At 43.0% G+C, this 23,422-nt stretch overlaps 1 protein-coding gene across 3 annotated transcripts in view; it reads right to left on the reverse strand.

Moving 5' to 3' along the window:
* The window catches only part of DOCK10 (dedicator of cytokinesis 10), a 144,962-nt gene extending 122,984 nt beyond the window's left edge, over positions 1-21,978 (reverse strand). For all 3 annotated transcript variants that reach the window (XM_048314385.1, XM_048314387.1, XM_048314380.1), the window contains exon 1: positions 21,865-21,978. In XM_048314385.1, coding sequence (XP_048170342.1) covers positions 21,865-21,978 — 114 coding nt within the window. The remainder of the gene's footprint in view (positions 1-21,864) is intronic.
* Between the last annotated feature and the right edge of the window lie 1,444 nt (positions 21,979-23,422).

Below are 23,422 nucleotides of genomic sequence, written 5' to 3' on the forward strand. Positions count from 1 at the left end.
GTCTGTATAGCATCTTCCTTTACTCACCAGTGCTCAGCTGGGAGAGTTGGCAGCTTTTTTTTGAAATTTGGTTTCCATAGCACAGCCCAACACTGTCACACGTGGTCATGTATGTGTGCATGGAACAGCACCCTAGGGCTCGACCCAAAGCTTCACTTTGTTCTCAGTGAAGAATCCCATTCATTCCAGTGGTCTTTGGATCACACTATTCTCTGCCAGTGGCCTTAGTAACTTCATTACAATTATTTGTGGATCAAGCTATTATTAGATACAAGTAGAAATGACACAGTCTTGGCATTTCAGCTCTTTGGAGAGAAAAATGATGCTTAGTCTGAAAGCAAGTAAACTAACAAGCCAAAGGCAGCCAGAAGTAGCCTCCAGCTCTTGATCAAAATTTGAGAACTGAAAAACAGCTAATGCACAGGGGAAAAGAAACCACTGAGGAGCTTAAAAAACCCTTCTGTTTTAAGGAAATCTCAAAGACGCATGAGCTGTCATTGGAAAGGAAATCTCCCAGCCCACTGAAAATGCCTGGACACACACGGAGGATTAACAGCTTTGTTTTACAAAGGTAGGGATCTCATTAGCATACATTATGTTTATACACTAACTATCAACAGTGTTAGTTACTCTTACAATGAAGCACTGAGCACTATTTTGTGTTAATTAGCACTTTAATCCAGAAACAAAATTCAGTTAAACCCCCCGGGAAGCAAAATACTCCTTTGTGCAAGCAACTCCTTAATTCCCCATTACAAAGTCTGGCAGCAATGCTGGGCTAAGCAATATGCACACTGGAAGTCTTCCACTGCCCACTCTCACTCCATTCTTAATCACCACTCATTTTAGCTATGCTATGTAGCCATGTAACACCAGCATGATGGTTTATGGGGACAGGCTGGGAAGGAGACCATTAAAGGCAACTCAATGAAGAAAAGGGAAAAAAATAAAATTAGGCAAGATAATTGTTTTAACCCAGAAGACTTCAGTGACCCAGTCCTCAGCAGCTCCAAGGGCTGGGTCTGTGTAGCAGCAGAGTTGTGCAGGAACAGAAGTGGGTCACACTTGCCACGTCTTATAAAGTCCGTGATAAGAAAGCAGAGTTCAAAGGCATCTGTATCCTCAAGCTTACCGCTATTCCAGCCTCAGCTTCCACACGAAAGCCATGCCAGCTCTGCCAAAGGGCAGCCAGGGGCTGAAGAGGCAAACTCTCTCTGGCATTAAGTCTGTAGCAGACAGTAAACTCCTTCTCCTCTAAGCACTGGGTTATTTCTCTTCCACAATATTCCCATATTTCTGTTTCTGCAGGCTGCTAGACTTTCTGAACATGCTACCAGACATTTTCTTACACACCTATTTCATACCTCATTAGCACACCACCCTAAAAGCTGTTTTCCTTCCCACAGCTTGCTTTATTCCATTAATTTTCCTTTCTCTTTCTGGCATTTCAATTTCTGTGATCGTAATAAACAGGATACAACCTATTGGTCTTCAGCTGAGGGTTAAAGAGGAAGGCAGAAGGGCAAGTCTTGGAGAAGATCCTTTAATGAGAGGATGACTTGTCAAATTCAACACTGATTCTTCCTTCCATCTCAAAGGAGGCTGCGTTTTTCTCAAGCAAGAAGGATGGCTGCAGGTTAGAACCCCCCTTTGCCATGAGACCTCTCAGCTGTCAGCATGACATGCACCATTTTGTTTGGCTGGGTTTTTTATAATATAGAAAACAAGCCTGCCTCTCCATGGTATTTTTGCATGACATATCCTGAGAAGCTACACAGAAGCTCTTTGTGGTGTGGCAATCCTAAAGCAGCAGCGGCAGGCGAGCACAGGAGCCATTCACATGAACAGGAACACGCCTGGAACTGCTTATAGCAGCATGTTTAGTCCGGCCCACAGGAGCCTCAAGCCATTAACAGGCACTAAAGACAGCATATCTGTACAAACATTAAGAACTGCACTGTTAGAGATGATAAGGCTCATGCCACCATTACAAGTTACCAAAGTTTCCATTCCACATACATCTTAACCTGGTACAGATGATGAGCAGCTCCCCAGCAGCACATAAACAACGTAAGTGGCCAGTGGCTGTTACTCACAGCTCCACATATAGACCCACCGTTTTATAGTAAAACTTCTCTTAAGTTAGTCCATACAAGTAGCAGATGAACATTTGAGGCAAGATATGGCAACGAAATTGCACTCTGCCTGGATGCAAATGAGGATCACCCACATTTCCGTAAGCTAATGTCTCATCTCTCGACACTTAAATATTTATCATCCACATCACCCTTTCGAAACAAAAAGACCTGATACACATTTTCTTAGCAAAGGTCTTTGTCTCCAGTGTTTGTTTTCATAAAGGCTTGGAGGCACTTGCAAAGAAAGCAGAGGGAAAAAAATGCACCCAAGTTTGAAAGTCTCTCTCCATGCTCTGCTACTTCAAAACAAACAGTGGAATCTTAACCAGCCTCCAAGGAATCAGTATCGAGACCCAGATCAGACAGGTGAAGTCTGATCTCCAAGAGATGGTCTTCATGGCAGTCAGCTTAATGAGACAAACCCTCATTAATTGGCCTCTTCTCCTTGCATATTTTATGCATGAGAAAAAGCTGTAAGTACATATACCTGAGTAAAAGCTCAGGTCTTTCCATGCACTTTTTTCTAATGACTTTAGCCTTAAAGTGATGTGGAGGACACTGTGTTACAGTGGCATCTCTCACTGCCACAGAGGCAGCATTTCCAACACACCTCCTGTTCTCTGTCTGCTCCAGTGTAGATCTGGGGGAATACAAGAATCCACCTTCAAGGAGCTGCCCTGTCTTCTCTTTCCAACAGTTATGTCCCAAACCTTTCACATCCAGCCCAGTGGCCTGCAAGAGGCTGTGCAGGATTAGGCTGAACCACTGCTGCCACATGTTTTGAGGGAGGAGAAAAAAAACGTGCCTTAAAGGATACATGGGGATCCCACATTTACTTCAAAGAAAGCTTATGTAGTCACAGGTGCTACAAGCCATTAATAGCATTTGTGCCTTCCACTCATAGCATACCCTCTTCAAAGCATTCAGGCACTTTATCTTCAAGTGTTGCTGCAAAAATGGTTAAATATCAGAAACACTGAGGTCTCAAACAGTGGAGTGGGTCACTAAGAGTCAGAATACACAGGCTTTGTATTTCTTCAGTTTCTACCAGCTGCTCCCTAGTAACCCAGGAAAGGAGGCATTTACTGCAGTAACCGGTCAGCACAACTCCTGAATGATTTAGAGCTTTTTCATCTTGAAATTGTGTTTCCTTCCCACAAAGTTATCCCTGACCAACACAAACAACTCGTAACATACAAGTTACAGTAAGTAAAAATTCACAAATGAGAGTACACGGTTATGACTATGTGAGAGGTGCTTGAATCATTCAGCCACCTCTTTTCTCCTCATTGCACCTTCCAGCAGCAAGTGATGCTCACACTACAGCGAGTCAGAAGAAACCAGCACAAGGCTGCAATGTCACCTGGCTGCAGAGCACACAGGGCTGCAGAACGCGGGTGTCTGGCACCCTCTAGGGAGTAGTACATGAAAGACCAATTCACAGCTCCTGCTTCCTAACTTTACCAGCTGAAAATTGAAACAACTGCTACAGACACGGGAGGGAAGAAAAAAAAGTCAGGTAAGCATAGAAATAGGCTCCCCGTAACTGCCTGTGCCAGTGCTGCCTTCCTCCTCTCAATACTCCCTTGTTATTTCATGTTTGGTGCAAAATGTTATACAGAAGTTGTGTGGAAGACTCTTAATTACTACCACAGTGTACACGGCCAAAATACAGGTTTCCCCCATTAGATCTCACAGCAGATGGCACCAACAAATTGCAGCCACTTGGCAAATAAGAAAACAAAGTTATAAAAGACTGGTGTAAGGATTTCCAACAGGCTAATGACAGAAGCTGGTCTAGAATCCCCTACCACTGGAGCTTCAAACCCTAAAGGGGTTTCTCAAAATGCTCTCTTTACACAAAAAGTGAAATAAATCTGTAATCTGCATGCAAGTAGTTTCCACATTCTTATTTCAGCAGGGTGAAGCGCCCTGCTGATTTTCAAGACATTCCTCACTTTGACAGGTAGTTTTCCACAACTACAGCCTCTGTGAGATCAATGGGATTATTCTTAGATCAAGTAAAATGGAATACTGCAGCCCACAGGCAGTGATGAAAACCTCCTTATTTCAATGCACTTCAGTGGCTTCTGGATCTAGCACAGAATATTCCAAAGAGCAGCTAAGAGCATTGTTGTGGTTTCCTTAAACATGTAATGGGAAAAAGAAATCTTTGACTTCAAACCAGGAAAAATAACTACGTAACCTACAAAGCAAATGTTTGTTTGTTTTTAAAAAGAACTTTTATTATCCCATAAAACTGGTGGGGAACTGGAGCTACCAAAACTCATCTTTTCCCTGGCACACATTTAAGTAAAAACATAATGTATTAAGATAAACTCTGTGAAGAGTTTTCACCAGAAGTTACAGCCCTGGCTGAGCTCACACTTCTAAAGCAAAGATTTTACAGATAAGTCACAACAGAAAAAACCGGCCACCACCCCACTAGTTCCCAAAAAGAACTGGTAGCAAATTGCTATCCTCTTTCAGCAAGATACACATTTAACTCACACACAACCCCTCAAATAGCATTATCAACAGCTGATCCTGTTTTCAGGTGACTTCCATTTCACTAGCCCAAAGGGGGGAGGATCTGAAAACAAAAACTGGCATAGAGGAATAAAACCAAAAAATACTACAGTGCCTGTTTGCACTCTAACATGTCGGTTTTGTGACATTCCTTACAGCTGAAACAAAGTGCTACTCGTCTGTTACCTGTCACAGTCCAAGATCTCCATGTCATGCATAAATTCCAAAGACTTTTGTTTGGAATTCGTTTCACAAACCAATTTTAAAGAATGAAACACACACAGCTACATGGGAAGACGATCTTCCCACAGCAGAGCAAATGGATTCTCCATTTTCTGCCCTGGCACCAGCCCTGCCACTTATGGAAACACTGGAAAAAGAACCAAGCAACTGGGGAGACCAGGCAGGAACACCCCCCAGCCACCCTCCCAGGGCACACAGAGACAGAGACGTCAGCGGCCACTAACGAGGCTTTAAGAGCAAGATGTGGGTTTGGACGAGGTGCCATTTGTACAGCAATGTTCTCTATGCTGAATGGCCTGAGCAGCATGGTGGTTTAATAAAATACCACTTCTTCTCTAAAATATGATCAAGGGCCTAAAAAAACACTGCAAAACCTCTCACCCACATCCACAAACTTTGGACAAGAGCTACAGAAACCTTTACTGCTGACATCTCATCTTCAGGATGTGCAACCTATTCTCTATTTCTGTAAGAGCCACAGCTTGCCATAATACAAAACTAGTATTTCTGTTCAAAGACAGGCTAGAAACACAGAGCAAACACAAACAGAGACAAAGAGAGACTGGAGTTACTCTCAAAAAGACCACTCAAAGTGGAATTTTCGGTATCTTGGTAGAAAATGCATTTTCTATTCCAATTTGCCTCCACTCCAAGCCAATGGCATCTTTCTACTTAAAACTCAGCTAACAACAGATAACCAAACCCAGAACTGCTCCACAACTAGAGCACTTTCAGCCTCTAACTCTTTGAAACGATGCTTCTTTTTTCGGTCACAAGAGAGCCTGCAAAGGAAGGAATCTCTTGGCACACTCCAATCTACTCATGCACTCCTTTAGTTTTCAAACAACTCACTGAATAGGAAAAAATGCACATGCCTTAACATTTGAGGTAGGAATTTAAATAACATAAATGAATTCTTTCATTTAATGTTTTTCACATTGTTTAACAAAGAAAAAAAAAATGGTTTACAACCAAGAAAGAGTGGAATCAGGTATTAAATAAACAAGTCAGGCTTCATACACAAATACCAGAGCTTACACAGGACAGGTCTAAATTCAGGCCACACCAGATAAGCTAGAGAAGCAGGACTGTATTGATTGCAAATGCACACAGGGTAAAAATATTTTGAGAACTGAAGTGTGGCACTCAGTGGCAGCCTGGATGGAATCTCCACCTCAGCCACAGCCCTACAGCACAGTTTCCCACTCTTCACTATATCAGCACTTAGAATAACTACCTGGGAGCTAAGCATGTTTCTTTGTCTGCATGAAAAATTAAAAAAACCCAAACCCCACCATTTTTTCCCCTGCAGATGAAGCCAGGCCAGAGAGGTTACAGTCATTCCTCTCTTGGCTCCCACTTTTGATATCCTTCCTCTCTCTCAGATGCCAGACTGACAGGACGAGAGTAGTATTGAACACCTTCTGCCTCTGAGTCAGGACTATGCATGTGATAGAGATCAGCAGCAATTCCCACCTGGCTCTGCACATGCTCTTCACAGGAGGCTTTTGGATTTTCAAGCCAAGAAAGCCCTTTCCAAACTCCCTCATAAAAATGATGGGCTGCCCCAGGGAGCCAGGAGTTTAGCTGCCTAAAGCATTCCAAACTAATTAAATAAATTTTTAATTCAAAACACCAAATGCCTTGAAGCTAAGAATTTCTACTGTAAGCTGGGCATTCAGCAGCTGAAAATAAAGGAGGAAGAGCTGGAAGCAGAGGCCAATGCCAAAATGATCATCAACTACCAATACGACACCAGCATAAGCAGAGTTCAGTATAGATGTGGATATCATCCGAGGTACCTCTAGCAAAGAGACTCCTTACACTCCTGTGTTTAAATGTAATGACATGAACACCCTGCTGAAACATCACTGAAAGTACATGAACAGGCCTGGCCACCTTCAAGAATGAGTCAGTTGCAGAACAGTGTGCCCAGCAAATTAATGTGGTTGCTGTGCCCAGTTCTCAAATGCCCAGCACAAGTCCGCTTACACAGAGGATCAAATTTTTTGCAAGATCACCAATACAGACTGAGGCTGGAGAATGCTGAGAAATGCTGAGAAAAATACCTTTGCCCACCCTTAAGAAGTGAAGGCTGATGGAAAACCTTGCCAGTCTACACTCTAGTGGGGTATAGAGAAGAGAGAGGTTTTCCATGGAGAAATAGCAGCAGGGAATGAGACGCAATGAACAGAACATATGTGATAGGGGACAATTCAATCAAATATGGTAATATAAACTTTTAACCATGAAGGGTGGTCAAACACAGGAACAGGGCATCTTTGGAAAGTGGACAAGGGCCTGAGTAACCTTGTCTCTCTGGACCTGCTTTGACAACCTCCAGAAGTTCTTTCCACACTGTTATTCTGTGAGTGTGTAAGAACATGGCTTATTCAGCCTAACAAACCAGAGCACAAATTTGTGCCCTCTTTGGGAAAGCCCCAAACACAACCAAAGCAGAAGAGCCACCTAAGCCAAAGACTCAAACCAAAGGTTAGAGGCGATGAACTGGCCATTTTAGACCATACAATTTCATTTCATGCAAGGCTCTGTATCTAACCTAACCCAGAAACGAACAAAAGAGGCTCCCAATCAGGCTTCTTTCAACTCTAAGTCAGATGTACAATCCCTGCTTATTGTTTCAAGGCAATTTCACTTTGAGGCAGATGCAAAGAGTTCAGCCAGACGCAAGGAACCAAAAGGAACAATCTCATTCAATTTCCAAGCACAAGCTTCTACAGCTGCAAAAGGGAAAATTAGGCACAAAATGTGGATGAAGTAAAAAAAAAAAGAAATGCTAAGTAAAATCTGGACATATGTGGGCCAGCAAAAAACTGTGTTGTCTCGGGTGCTGCTCTCCCATCACCCCATTTCCCCAAATACAGCATCTGCAGATGTATCCTTTTATCTGTCAGAAAAGATCCCACAAGAAGAATATGGATTGTTTCCACTAGCAGTATAATAATGTGGCTTCTGATTCTTTTTCCTTATCAGTGCCAAGAATCCAAAATAAAGAAGCTAAAAGTTAGGACTCTGAAAGTTTCTAAGGCTATAAATACAGAGCTGCCTTGATTTTTTTGTTTGTTTACATATTACCCAAAAAACCCTACCCAAATCTGACAGGTCCAGGGGCAGCCAGCCACACACATTTTCCCTGTTTGATCATATCAAGTTACCACCTAACCATGACACTTCTTGGGCTAAAGCACACAGGGCAAGTTGTTAATTTCTAAAGAGAAATCCACCTACAGAGAATCCTACTGGCATAAACATCAGCCTTCACAAGACAAGGGATCTGTGTGCATATAGTGCCAGATACTGCAAGAGAAGTTAACCTCTTGATTACAATGTGGGGGCTGATTAGCCCCAAAACCTTTCCCTTCTCAGCACATCTGGAAGCTCAGGGAGGCTCACATTCCTCATGCTTTTACACCAGCCAGGAAGCCCAAGCTGCACATTGGAACAGTGAGACCACCCATACAACAGCATGGAAAAGAGACAAGCTCCCTCAGACCCACTGTGCTCTCTGGGATGTTGTCACCCTCTCAGAAAGGAGCAACTCAAACACAGCTCCTCTGCCACCTCTCACACCACACCCCAGGAAGTGCCTGAAACCCACAGCTTTTTCCTTATCACCACAGAAAAAAAAAAAAAGTACCCCAAAAGGCAAAACAAAAAACACCAACGCAATCAAAAAGCATCCTACCCCTTTTAGAAATAATATTGCTGGGCTTTTTTCACAGCACAACAATGTGCTCACTATATCAAACCAAGTAACAGCTATTGTAGCAGCTAATGAGTGACACTGTCCCCTGGACAGCTTTTCTGTACAACATGTGGTTTTCATTTTATGTCTCATGTCAGGATTTCACTCCCTTTCTTTTATTTGACCTCCAGAAGAGAATAAAATCATACAAAATATAAAACTAATGAACCTTAAGTTTCTGGTATCCATTAACATTCACATCCACAAGGCTGTTGATTCAACAAAATACAAAATAAGCAAAACCAGCCCAATTATAAGTTGTTTGGCCTGTATTTGTTAAGTTCTAACACAGTCTCTATAAACATATGTCTTCTGGTTGGTATTTCAGGAAGAAATCCTTAGAAGAATAATATTTTGATTAGTAACATGTGTGTTTTGAAAGACTAATACTGAACTCTAAGGGAGACTAAAATATGAGTAGAAACTATGAGCTAAATACACATATGTGCAACGATCTTTCATTCTCACTGACTGAAATGTCTCATTACAAGTAATTTGTTTTTATTATTGAAGTCCTAATAGCATGTGCTATTGACTTTTTGTAAAATTAACTGATATTTATGAAAATATCCTGTTCTTACAGAACCACTTTAGAGAAGTACTTTAAAAAAAATTACCTAGTATATAATAGATGTGATGCCATTCTCTAGATTATTATGACACATCTCAAATGAACTTTCAAGGGATCCTAGTAATTTTAGGTAGTACTCAAATGTTAACCTCTTCTCTTTTTAGTCTTTCAGGACTTCTCAACCAAGCAGGAAACAGAGATCAGCCAGATAGTGTTTTTCAAGAAATCATAATTATTTACACTCAAAAATGAATTGATTTATTTCAGGGTATCAAGCAGCTCCCTAACTGTGTACACCATGCAATTAGATTTTAAAATAGATTACCAACTTCTTGGATCACCCCCTGATTCTTCTGCTGGCAGCTGGTCATTGAACAGGGTTATGTTCTTAAGTAGCTCCAGCAGAAAAAGTGCAAGTTCATAAGAAAATTATTTAAATGTTACAGAGTACACAGGGGAACTTTAACCCAAAAGATTGGTTTATAGTTGTTGTTTAAGGAAGTCAACAGTCTGGTTGTCTATGCTGCCAAAGCTTTCATTAGAACATGCAATATCCAAGTGAAAATATGATGGTACATGCAGATTCCCTTTAAACATACCCCTTTTTCACACCAAGGGAAAATATTCTCAACTTTGTCTTACAATTCAGATGGAAATTTAAATGCAGAGATAGCAATTGTTCATTTCTGCTGAAATTCACACCAATATATAATTAGTGCTCTAATTAAAGTTAACAATCATGTAGCACTTTCAATGTAATGTTACAATTATTTCATGGTAACACAGAGTTGCAACAGAAGAGCTCTCACCTCGATGTCATTCATGCTTTTGTCAAGCAGCTGAGCAGATTAGGAACAGTTACAGCTAAATACCAAACACACACTGTCAGGCATAAGGGCAGACTTGGTTACAATTACTCACTCTCAGTATCAGTGCCTCACTCCTGATGTAGTAACACTAAATTCAACACGACTGCTCTTCACAAAAGATCAGGCTGGCAACTTACTGAGGAGACTGCTGGGGCACAGTGTCACTGGCATACACAAACACCGGCAAGGGAAGCTACTGCACTTCCAGGAAGACACCTAGAGATGTCCTCCACCCAGCACAAATGTGCCAGAAGATCTCAGCACTCTGGGAAGCAGTACCCTCTGGCTTTCAAATCTCATCTATCAGCATCTGATTTGAAAAAACCACAGGCTTAAAAGCCAGCCCCAAAAGAGTGCTGCACCCTGATAGGAGGTACTACCCTAACCAAGACATTCTGCTGAACCAGTGTTCACACGACTGCCAGCCAAAAGGAACAGGCAGGGTGAAAGGTTAAGAGAGGTTCACCTCCATCACACAGGAGTTTGGGCTGGGACCTTGGCACCCCTGTGGATAGCACTTGCTTGGGGTCTCAAGAGATAAAGACACAAATCCTCTGAAGAAAGTATCTATCATCCTATTCCAAATAAAAATTTATCTGGCGATCTGGGAAACACATCAAATGGCATTACAATTATTATTTGACTTTGGAGTGCTGAGGAACCTGGCATCTGCCTATGACACAGGACTTCTGGAAGCTCTAACTTGATCCAGAAGAGCAAACCACACTGGTGTGAGCCCATACTTTAAAGGCAAATCTAATCCCACTTTCCAACTTGACCATGCAGACAGAAATCTGAAGATGTTACACTGCAGTCAAAAGAATAGCAGGGCAATTCTGTGTTTTTTAACCAGAACCTGTTCAATCTATTTAAAGGAACAACTACATTTAAATTTGGCTGTCACTGACATCGTCTTTCCTACCATAACAACAAATGCTGAAGCCCCAGATGGGTTAATATTTATGAAAAAGGCAACAGAACATCAAACAGAACAGGAAATAGCATTTCCTGCCAAACTGTCTAAAAGCAGTCATACCGTTTGCACTGCACTTAGCCGGCTTTTATTCCTGTTATCATACAGACAGACTCAAAAAAGCAAAAAAAATCTGCCTAGCTGAGCCCGTGATAATAGCAACTAGCATGTATTATTCCTATAGATGTTACCAATAATAAAATGAATGAAATCATAAGCATGACTGGTGAACAGTCATTGAAATAGCAACTATTGATACAAACCCATGTGCTCAATGTAAAACCCCACACTAAAGCCAGGAGAGAGGCCTATCACCAAAGCCAAAGTTTCCATCACCAGAACGGGGGCGAGGGATGCGGCAGGGCAGAGCGACACAGGGCAGTGACGGGAGGAGCAGAGAGATTATCCATTTGCAGAACTGGCAAGGAGCATTCCTGGAAGAAGTGGGTTTTTATGTGGCATGGATGGCAGGCAAAGATAGGGTGCCTGACACAAATGACACACTGTTCCCTGCACAGAGAGGCATTAACAGAGGCTCCAAGACAAGTGGGAGAGGGACACAAAGCACAACAAGGATCCAGGACTGGAAGGGGTGAGGGCAGCAAAGCAGGGAGTGGGCAGATATGAGAATGAAGAAATGAGAGAAAGATAATATTTAACTGCAACATACAGGCCACGGCTAGTGATTTTGAAGGGTTCTCATTGTAAGAACAACTCTAGAAAGAAAAAAGAAAAAAGGAGATAAACTTCATACTAAGGCATGCATACTACTGCTCATCCTTATTGCAACACAAGTAACTTGTAATGTTCACCTGAAACCTCTCTGCAAACAGTTTTCTCCTCACCCTTCCTGAGGAAAGAATACATAGAAGGCAGTAAGTATTTCATTGCCAACATCCCCAGCCAGCTGGAACTATCATTGCTACATAATGCACCCCCCCCCCCCCCAACCTATCATTCCATCTTCTTCCATTTCCAAACCAATCACACTTAAACCACTTGGAGTTGGTGTGTTACGTGAGCTCCAATTCTTTTCCAAAGTCTATAGAAACACAGAAACAACTGGGTATGTATTTGAAACATGAAAAGAAGGAGCAGGAGGTTTCTGAAAGACATTTGAAGACAAGTAATCATCTACCTTGACTACAATTTTTTCTTGTTCATATTAGGGATTTCCTAATGTTGCTGTTAAACCACAGGTTATTATTTCACCAGAAAAGCCAAATATATGTTCATGTATCTCTTGAATTTCTGTTTTGTAGGTTCTCTTACAAAACCTCCAAAACAGTGTTCATTGATTCAGGGGAAGCTATGAGGATAAATTCATGTAGCACTAAAGAGAGCAGTATAATTCAACCCTACTTAATGCTGTATGACTTAGTTTCCATCAGTGTTTGCAATTTTAGCTGTTTAATGAATGGGTGTCAGCAGAACGGAGGCACTGTGCAATCACACAGCTCAAAGGAAAAACAACTGTTACTTATGTTAAAGGCCTAAAGTGAGATGCAGCTTTGGAACAGGCAGATGCTTTTTAGTAACTTGCTTTCAGAGGAGAGCTGTGCATGATATTTAACACTGCTACTGTAATTGGTCTCTAACCACTGATGGAAGTCCACCTGCTACCCATGAATTGAAGGGAAAAACGTGTGCCTATATACTGACAATAGAAACATGATGGCTCAGCACGTATTTTAGTATGCATTGCAAATATGTGAATACAAAAGGTATTCACATACCACATGATATTCTAGAATAAATATCAAAGTCTGCTCATTACTAGTTTTAATACTTACTCATCACTCTCTTTCTCTCTGCACACAGAATCAGAGGTGTGACCCAGGACTTGTTTTCCCAAGGTCTCTCCCTGTCAACGCACAGTTGTTCTGTACAATGAGCTTTCATGTATTTTGTTCCATATAGCTTAAAGTTCAAAGCCATGAGACAGTTCTATCCCAAGGATGGCCAAATTTAGGCCCCTGAACCACTTTTGAGACTTAGTAACAAATAAAGAAGAAAAAAAAAGGAAGCCAGGGAAAAGGCGGTACACTGGTATCTTCAAAGAGAGACTGAGATTGCTACAAATACCACAAGTTATTTATGGTGTGTGAAATGCAACAGAGGCATTCCTAACAAAAGACATCAAGCCTGGCCTGTGCCATAGCACTTCCACAGCAATGGAGAAAGCTCTTTCACAGGACAGGCTCCAAAGATAACTTACTATCTAAACAAGCACAGTCCAATCAATAGCCCCCAGGCTGACTTCAGCCCACCACTTTCACTCAAAGACTCAAAAGCTCTGAATCCTCTCTCCTGCACCTACTCATAGCACGGAAGGGAGTGCTGTGTTTGCTTCCAAAGGGGAGAGAAGGAAGATGTGGAGGACTGGAATCCTGCCCTCCCTCAAACTGAACATACATTTTGCACAGTGCTTGGGTATAGGCAGCCTTTCCTTCCTCTATTCTGCTGACTTCTTGGCTCAGACTCTCCCCAGGGCTGCCAGAGCTTGCACAACACTAAGAGGGAAAGAAGGCAGGAGGTGGAGAGCGGGCAAGGAGGAAGCTGCAACAAGTGCCTCATAGCAGAAGAAAGAGATGGAAAAAGTAGTTTAAGGCTTTGTTACACACCACGGTGGCCAGAGGATATCACAGCAGTCTTCCCCTCCCTCTCCTCATGCCCCTCTGCCACGCACTTGTTTCTGTCCCCAAGCCTGGCAAAAACTCAGATCACAGGAGAATCTTCTCACACTTTAAAAATACATTTTCTTCAAACCATGTCAACCTCTGCCCCTAAACCACAAGAAAAACCCAATCTAGAGCAAAGATCACTGAGGAATTTGTATCAAAAGATAGACACATTTACCCTTTGTTGAAACGTTCCAGGCAGCTTTTGGATAAAAGATGTTTCTAGGCCTGGTCTGCAGAGCCGTTGTGCTCCCCATGTGGGGAGATTTTAACTTAGCCCTAGAAAAGCAGAGCCATGTGCTAGAAGACACTTAAGAATCCAGACTTTCATTCTTGCCTACAAATTAAAGTACACTCCTCAAAATAATCAACCTAAACATGGTTGCCAAAGCAGGTATATCTAGCATGGCCAAGCAACACATTTAGATGACAACAACTTAAAAACTAAAATCCAAAGATGATAGATTTTTTTTTTTCTTTTTTGCTATTCCAAACATTCCTAATCATACCAGTTTCAGAGAGAATATTTCTGTACTACTCTTGTTGATAAACAGTAACACATTAAAAAAAATGAAGCTTTCCCCCCTCTATCATATCCAATTCAATTCCATTCATTAAATTTCATTATATCTACATCATTTAATTTAGGTCAACATGTCAAAGTAACCTAGGATCATGTTTGCTTTAAGTCAGCCAGCATTACTCTCCCACCTGAACAGCCCGTTTCAGACTCAGTGACAGAATTGCCCTCCACTTCCTCCACACTCCGTGAAGGAAAAAACAGGTAACTACACAGGAATTTAAAAAAAATCACCGCACTGCTGACAGCATACTAAGCTTCTGTATAATGCATATTATACAACTGCACATCAGCAATAGGGGGAAGAAAGTCTAGCAGTAAGTTAATTGTTATTTAATAAGGAGTGCATTAGTAATTTCAAACGTAACACAGTGTATCTTTCAATTTTTTGAAATCTCCATTTCCCCATGTTTTCCTGGGATCCCAATGACAGCTGCAGCTCACACTAGTGTCTGCACAGTATGGACCCACACATGTCACAAACACATCCAGATTTCCCCATCTGATGTATTTTAATACAAGCTTAAAGAACATCTACATTATGTCATCTCAAAACATTACACTGTGTTCCAAAACATGCACTATTTGGATTCCAGCTGAAAAGTAACATTTCAGCACCCAAACAAAGAGGCTGGATGTTAACTCCCAGAGTAAAGCTGGGAAGGAGAGGCTGGGCAGCACCACCTACCCCCAGTGCTCCAAGGGAACTCTTTACCTGTGTAAAATCTAACGACAAAAATGCAACATTGACATCTTTCCTGTGTGTAGAATGAAGAAAAAACTAGTACCAGAAATGGCAAGTAATCAACAAAAAATTTCTTTAAGCAATGCATTTAGGTTGGGATTATGCATCGCTGACACAAAGTAGAAAAAATAATAGACTTCTGCCTTGAGCACCCAAACTAAAGAACAGAGGAGGGGAAGGGACACTTGGGAAATAATAAAAAAAAAAAAAAAAGAGAAAGAGAGAAGTGGAAAAAGCCTTCCCACCTCCGGAAGGCTTCACTGACACACATCACCATTTAACACTAATGCAGCTCAGTACCCTCCTATTACACTGCTATTTGGAGTCTGTTTGTGCTCTGCCCAGAAAGGGACAGCATGAGCAGAGGTCATTTACACCAAGCAAGCATGCAAAGGACAGGCAGCCTTCAGTTATCTTACAATTTTACAAAAGAGAGAAAAATTTCCCCAGGTCACAAGTGAGAGGAGTAGGGTGGGGACTGTGAAGCCAGGCAAATTATTCCTCCATATGGGGCAGGACAGCCTGCAGGGGGATAAACTTGGACACAATCATTCTAAGGCTTTTACTATAGATTTATTGCATGAACTTGGGCAGTTAGCTCCTGGTGTTTTGTTTCTCTTATCAACAAAACCAGGGATAAAGTCGGCATTTGCTAAAATAGAATATACAGTTGTTATAAAACAGACAGCAAGTATAATTTAGATTCTGAAAATTATTGTTGAGTTCTGTGAAATGAAGGGAATCCAAAACTGGAAACATTACACACATGACAAGCAAGTCTTTGTGTAATAATCACATCTGTGTCACTACTTCAGAGGGTTTTGACCTTGTGCTAGAAAAGTTACAAACATATTTTGACTTCTGGAAGTGACATATGTACTGCAGAACTGCCTGTTATAAACCACAACAATATTAAACTGTCTCTCTGTGTATCCATCCTCCTCCAAAGCCAACACAAGGCTTAATTTTCCAGCTTCTCTTTGCTATTGATGTTCATTCTCTCCCTCTCAAGACCCCTTATTTAACCTTGCAGGCAAAAGGAAAGGAGTTAATGCAACTTCTATAACCTGAGAGCATTTTGAGTTACTCAAGGTGACTCACTTTCCATGAATTTAAAACAAAGTCTTAGTCAAGTGACAGATGCCAGACAACAGTAAAAACCCTACATTTAAATCCAAGTGCCTGGCTCTCCCCACCTCCTAAATGACTGCCCAGCAGTGCATATTAATGGCTTATCTGCACAAGTTTATTCACCAACCTGACGAAGCTTTCTTGCAGCTCTCTTAGTTTCTTTCCTTCGTTTTATTGTCTTCTTCAGCCTCTCCTTCCCCACAAAGTCTTTTCTCTTTTCCCCCATTTTCTCCAATAATTTTTCCTTTCTAAACCATTTTCTTCCCTTCTCTGTCTCCACCCTCTCTGAGGCTCTGTTCCCTTATCTCCTTTTCCTCACTTCTGTATCAATTTCATCCCCAGTGCCAGATGAAGTTCCTAGAATTGCTCAGGAGCAGACTTTGCCCCTTTTGTCTGCCTGCAGAGGAGGGAGCCTTGCAGCTGGAGAATGTGCAAGCAGTGCATTCTTGTCTGTGCCCTTTGCTTGATTTGCCCTTACATCTGGGCTCCAGCAGCTAGCTGAAAGCAACCAGATCCTTGCCCAGGCCACACCAAGTGTTCTTGGGATACCCTAGGTGAAAACCATCTACAAAATTACTCATCAGACACTTCAAAACAACAAAAAATTGCTAAGAAAGTAGACTACTTACAAATAATATAGGTCTTATGCTTGAGCAAGTAAGGGATGTCACACAGGCTATAAATGAAAGGTAAGTTTTTGAGTGTAGATTCATGAACAAGGTTCACAGGTAAATTACAAATATAAACAAGTTATTTAATATTTCAACATTGCACAAGGTTGTTAACATTCTAAATATGCCTGTCAAGTTGTGTCATCCCTACCTCATCTCAAATGCAAAGGCCTGCCATAACAGAACTACCAGCTCCACACTGTAGGTGATACTCCCTTATGCTGATGTCATGAACAAACTCTCTCAACCACTAGAACAGGATGAGGTTTTCTCTGTATGCTCATGCTCTTAAGATTCCTGCACCAGTTTGGGGTTTTTTTGCAGGAAAATAGAAAAAAAAAATCTAGCAGCTGGTGTGTGAAGACAGTGCATGTACACCTATGTACAGGCACACAGAGTCTATTTTATGTACAACACCATGATAGACTCACTGCCTTTATAAATGCATTACTTGGGTTCACCCTAGACTAACAGTAGACATCAGAACATCCTCAGAAGAAAGGGGTCTTTCACAGTCCAGTTTCTGTCTTTGAAGTAGCTCAGGTAACACTGTACCTTCTCAGCAGATGAGGTTTTCAGTGTTATTTCATTCACAACAAGGAAGCCAAATCACATACGGAGAAAAGGCCATACAGAGTAGGCACAGTCAAAGCTCTGTCATCGTTATCCAGGTTCCAAGGCAATGGGTGCTCCCTGTGAGGCTGGAAACCACACACATTCCTCTTCTTGAGAGACTACAATGCACCACTGGAGTCACAAAGCAGTTCATTACCCACGCAAAACTAGAAATATACAACCACAATATAAACAGAGACGTTATTTGTAAAGTACGTACCACATAAAATACACATTGGAAATTAAGGGGATCTATTCTTTCAGGGAGGAATTATGGTGGGCCCAGGTAAGGTAAAAAGGAGAGGAACCCATATTGTACAGAAGAGAGAGCCATATAATCCAGCCCTCCATGTGAGAGAGACAGCCAGTACTCAGGGATCGGACATCATGACTCTCTGTGCTTGGCTGCAGGGGGATGAAAAGAAACCTCTGCCAAAAAAAAGACATGTGGAGCAACAGCCCAATTTCAGACTGCTATTAACTTGTTTAATGATGGAAGAGAGATGAGGAGAAAGACCTGCTGCAGCTCTTTTATAAAAACAATGTCACAATACTTTATGTAAAGGATGAGGACTGCAGCCAGCAGTACTTAGCCAAATTAATTGAGATCTGGAAATAATAGTATAACATGAAGTTTAGTACTAGCTAAGCAGTTAGCAAGCTGATTTCTAGAAGCACTGACTGGCCCATGTCCATTTTAAAAACTTCCAGCAAAGTACTGCTGCAGTGACAAACACAAATGAAGCAACAGACATATTAATTTCCCTTTCTTGTGCGCAGCTATTCAGCTTTCCTGGGCAGTGGCAGTGAGTGTTCATAAAGCAACTTTCAAACAAGTGTTTTCTATTAGAAGAGACAAAGAATTTCCCATCAAAGTTCCAAAATACAATAAATTATTTACCTTCTAGATGATGCTGATCTATTTCACCAGCTAGTTTGGTGAATTGCCATTTCTACTTGAAAGCTTAAGGAGGCAATGGAAACAACCTGAAGTACAGCCATACACCATTAACACCTGACAGCACCACTCCTTCCACCTGCTGAAGAGTTGGGTAATTAACGTAGAATGTGTTACTTCTGTCAAAACTACCCCCTACCAGCAAGATACACACATATATTCCACCTTCAAGCTCTGTTTCCACTTTTTATCTTTCAGGGCACTGTAGAAGTTCTTCTCTTATACAACACCAAATGACAAACATCCTTACTTCTACCAACTCATTTTTCCTGATTATAATGGCACCTTTTTCTTTTTACAAACAGATTTGTGTGCTGAACACTAACAACTGTTTTTCCCTATTAAATGAATAAATGAGCAAAAGTAAAGGTGAAGGACACAAAAGAAGAAGCAATCTATAAGACTGACAACAATAAAGAGCTGAAAGACTCAACACTTTTCTCTAAGATAGTTTAGAGATTTTATCCCTATGCTCTTACTGAACTGAAGGGTTGCACCTAGAGCAGGTGCTGTTCAAATGTCATCAGCAGAAGTCCAGCTGCAATTCAGTACAGGACATACACAAAAGCAGTACCAGAAGGCTTAATTCTTTACTCTTTACACATAATTCTTTATACATTACACGTTTATGCTTTCCCTCCTTTGTAGCTGCCAGTTATTTGCAGACTCTTAACAGCAGCTGAGCCAACTTTCGGGACACTCCAACACAAGCCAGATTTAGTATAACTGGAATATAAGGTGCTGATACATCCAGAGCAAGATGTGATGAAAACCAACAGACCTCACTGAATTCACCCAATTTTTCTTTTCTGTGAGAATATTCACTTCTGGTACAAAAAGTCAGTTGAAGTTCAGCCAGAAATTTTGGGTTCTGTGGGACTTTTTTACAACAGCAACACAACAGCTTTACTGCAATGGCTGTGTCATCCCAGCATCCCTGAGTGCAAGGCTCACAGGCTAGAGCGAACCCTAACGCACCTCAACAGACTTGCCACCCTGGCATTCTGTGTTACAGATCCAGAGGCAGCAATCACTGCCCAGGACAGAACACCACTCCACCCGGCAGCCCCCAAATGGCAACCCTGGTTACATTTGCCAAGATACCATGGTTAATTCCGCTCAATCTAGCTAATGTAGGTAGAAAAGATTTAACTCTGAAGGGAGCAGCTTTGTACTCCATCATGAGACCGCAGCATAAAGCATTTTTTAAAACTTTGCCTTTCAGAGGCAACATTACTGACAACTCAAAAAAGTATGGTAAAAAGACGGTAACTTCATTAAGTTCCCCAGAGCCATACATATTCAACACAGCAAGCAACTCAGACTTCAGAACCATTGTGCCTGCTGCTGAATAAAACACATCTGGAAGTCTCTAAGTGATCCCACTGAGCGGTATAACTGAAACCAGAATTTGGTATTGCGTCTTCAAATCTTAACTTCAGAATCTTTAAAAGACCATCTTTTCAGATCTGACTGTATTTGCCTCAGATATTGAATCAAAAGCCCTGATGAAATCCAGCACCAGTGTGTTTCATCAGTCAACAGGAAGTCTCACAGAAGACTCATAGAAGTGGCGGATGATTTTTGTCACCCTACAACTGAAGTCTCAATGTTTTAAAGACAGATTGAATAAAATACAATGTGAATACATGAGGAGTAATTAAATGCTATATTCTTAAGATAGCAGTTTAAGATTTGTTAGTAACACATTAAAAACACCACTCTCATCTAAGGAAACAGACCATCGATTTCAGATTTGCCCCATCAATTTAATTCTGTTTTGTTTCTGCGTTCTTGCAGCAAAAAACCAGCAGAGTAAAGCATACTTTTAACAGAATTTCATTTATAATACTCCAAGATGCAATAAGACAATGCAATAGTTTAGCTGGTACCTGAACTGAAATATACCCTCTTCAGAAACAACTACTCAGCACAGTATCCGGTTAGAGCCCAAACCAACCATGACAGTTCCTTGTAGGTTTCCACCAAAACTCCATCAGTGTTCTGCATACTGTTTGATAATGGGCCAAATTCTGATCTCTGTGCCCAGCAGACATGACCACGCAAATCTGTTGGTGGTGCAGTTGTAAGGATGCTTTGGGATTTGATAAGGGCTGATGGCATGTACAACATTTGTGGGAAGTCAGGAGAGACATATAACTTCTTCTACCCTTTCTGTAAGCTGATTGTAAAAGCACTTCAAATCTAGTGATGTAAAGAAAACAACTCACATTTGGTGTACAGATAACTAGGAACTGGGAACTGGTTGCTGTCCTTAAGCACAGCAGTCGCTTTAGCACAGCTGTCCATTTGTACTGGGCAAGAGCCCTTAGAAAATGGGAAATGCCCACTAACTTTATGGGAACACAGTTGCAGAATTGCTTCCTGTTTTATGCAGAGAGAATGTATTACAGCTAGGCACTGCCGTGAGGTAAACTTTGATAAGTGATGACTTTTCACTTACAACTTTCCCTCTACTTTGGGAGCTGTGTTGTCTGAAAAACTAGAAAAGGAAAATATTTACCTGAATTAAATGATTCACAGAAATTATATGTTTAATCATCTAAAGAGTCATATAATGCTCATAACACGTATCTTTAAGTCCAAAGGAATCTTAATATCAAAGTGGCTAATAAATGACTCATAAATGCCTAGTGATTTGAAAAGGCTAGCGGATATTTCACTGTGAACCCTAACAATTTTCCATCTATGCCTGATCAGCTGAGGACTTAGGAACATCTATGTAAAGGGAGGAGAAAATACAGTTAAAATAGCGTGCTAACAGTTTACAGTCCTGTAGTGCTATTCCACTGATGGAGAGACACGGGGCCTGAAGCCTCATGCAATGCATTTCAAAAGCGAGTGCAAGTAGGAAGAACAGGGTCTGTGTTTCCGTGGCATTTTAGGCTTCTTGCGTGGGGTTTCCAGTGGAAATCACCGGGAGCGCACACGCCTCTCGGTAGCGATGGTGACGCCCGGGCTGTGCAGGACCGATACCTCACGTGGCTGTCACACACCGGGGATCCGCGCCTGTCCCGGCCCCGAGCACCCGCGCCTGTCCTGGCACCGGCTGGGCGCTCCCGGGCTATCACTTATCCGCCACTGCAAAGCTCAAACAGAGAGAAAGAAAACCGGCGAAAACCAAAGGAGGACGCCGGGCCGCCGGCGACGGCTGTCAGCGAGGTCTGTCAGCCTGGCCGTAGCACGGGCACGGGAAGGCGCGGAGCGGAGCGCGGAGCGGAGTGCCCACGGCCGAGCGGCTCGGGCGGGCCGGGGCTGCCGGCGCTGCGGCCCCCGCCCCGGCGCTGCTGCCGCGCCCTCCCCGGGAACCGAGCGCGCTTCGCACCTGGGCCGGTGCCCGCAGCCCCGCCGGACGCTGCCCCGCCGCACTCACCCGCAGCTGCAGCCGCCCGCTGGCGGCCGCGGCGGCCGCGCTGTGCCGCAGCTCCGCCGCCTGCCCGGGCCGCAGGAGGCTCCGCGTGAAGCGCCGCGTCCGCTCGCCGGCCATGGGCGCCGGCAGCCCCGCGCTCCGGCCGCCGCTCCCCGCCCGGGCCGCGGCGCCGTCAGGAAGCGGAACTGGGGGTTTCCCTCCCGCTCCCTCCGCGCGGGGGAGGTGTGCGGGGCGGGGGCCGTCCGCCGCCGCCGGGCCCGCGGACCCTCCCCGGGGCAGCGTCGCGCCCCCGCCGCCCGCGCTGGCCATGTGCGCGCTGGGCCAGCGCCGGCCCGAGAGGCGCCGCGGGGACAGCCCCGCGCCCGCCCCGGCTGCTGCGAGACGGCTGCGCACCGAGGGGGATACGGGGGCCCCCGGGGGCGACGGGGCTCCGGGAGGGAGCCCGAGTCGGGCCAGCGCAGCCACACCGCTGTCCGTGAGTGTAGTCACCAAAGGATGCTCTCCCGGCAAGGCTGCGGGTGGGTTCGGCAGAGGAAGAACTACTCTTGGTATTAACCACTTGCTAAGGTAGGAACCCCGGCTCACGGGATGAAACCGAAGTGGTCTCCAGGTTTCATGAGAAAAAAGCTCTTTGGTCATCGCCACCGTCCAAGGAGCTCTTAGAAAGCATCCTTCAAGCAGCACAGAGAGCCTACACTGATCAAGGCTGGATGTCTCCCAGTCCTTCTGCCAGCTGGAATGGCATCTCTCTCTCTTCACCATGGAAAACTCAGCCGATCCACAATTAAGTTTAGCCATTTAAGCCCACAGAAGTTACACAATAGTCACAGCTCTCCCAGCCCCCAGCAGAGCGATCATACCTTCTGTTAGTAGGAATACAGCTTTGTGCCTTAACACTAAAGCTGCAATGTGGAGAATATAGGATTGCTGTGAGAGCTGTGTCTTAATTTCTTTGCATGATAATACTTACATTCTACTCTGTAATGCAGAGTTTTCCTTATTCGGTTTAACTGGTAGGTGTGGGAAAGGAGATAACCGTGAGAGATAGCACATCTGAACGCATGGCAATCCCTGTAAGAAAAGATTGAAATAAAACCCGAGGAACTTTGAATGTAATCCCTGAAGGGCAATGCTGCTGTACACGTGTGAGGGCAACCGCTGAAGCTGCAAAGGTGCTAAAACACAAACCCCAACAGAGTCAGTTAACATTTAGTTATACTTTGTGTTAGGGAATTCAGCGTTGCAAGAACTCCTGGCTTATGTCTTCCCTGAGAAGCACTGTGAGTGTTTTGAGGTAGTTGGCTCTAATACAAAGCAGGTTGCAGTGTGCTACAAATCCACTGCAGCCTCCTCGTGACCCCCAGTTCTCTCCTCCAAGTTTACTGAAGACACCAAAGGCAGCAATGATAACAGAGTTTAAGTATTTCTCTGCAAAGGAAATGTTTCCCCATAAAGTGAATTATCTGAAGTGTCCTCCAGAATTGGCTTAAAACAATTAAGTATTCTAGTCTAGCCATTTCTACCAGGCAACAGGTGTTACATTGTAATATCTTGGAGATGA

The sequence above is a fragment of the Corvus hawaiiensis genome, chromosome 10 (assembly GCF_020740725.1).
Source record: "Corvus hawaiiensis isolate bCorHaw1 chromosome 10, bCorHaw1.pri.cur, whole genome shotgun sequence".
NCBI lineage: Eukaryota > Metazoa > Chordata > Aves > Passeriformes > Corvidae > Corvus > Corvus hawaiiensis.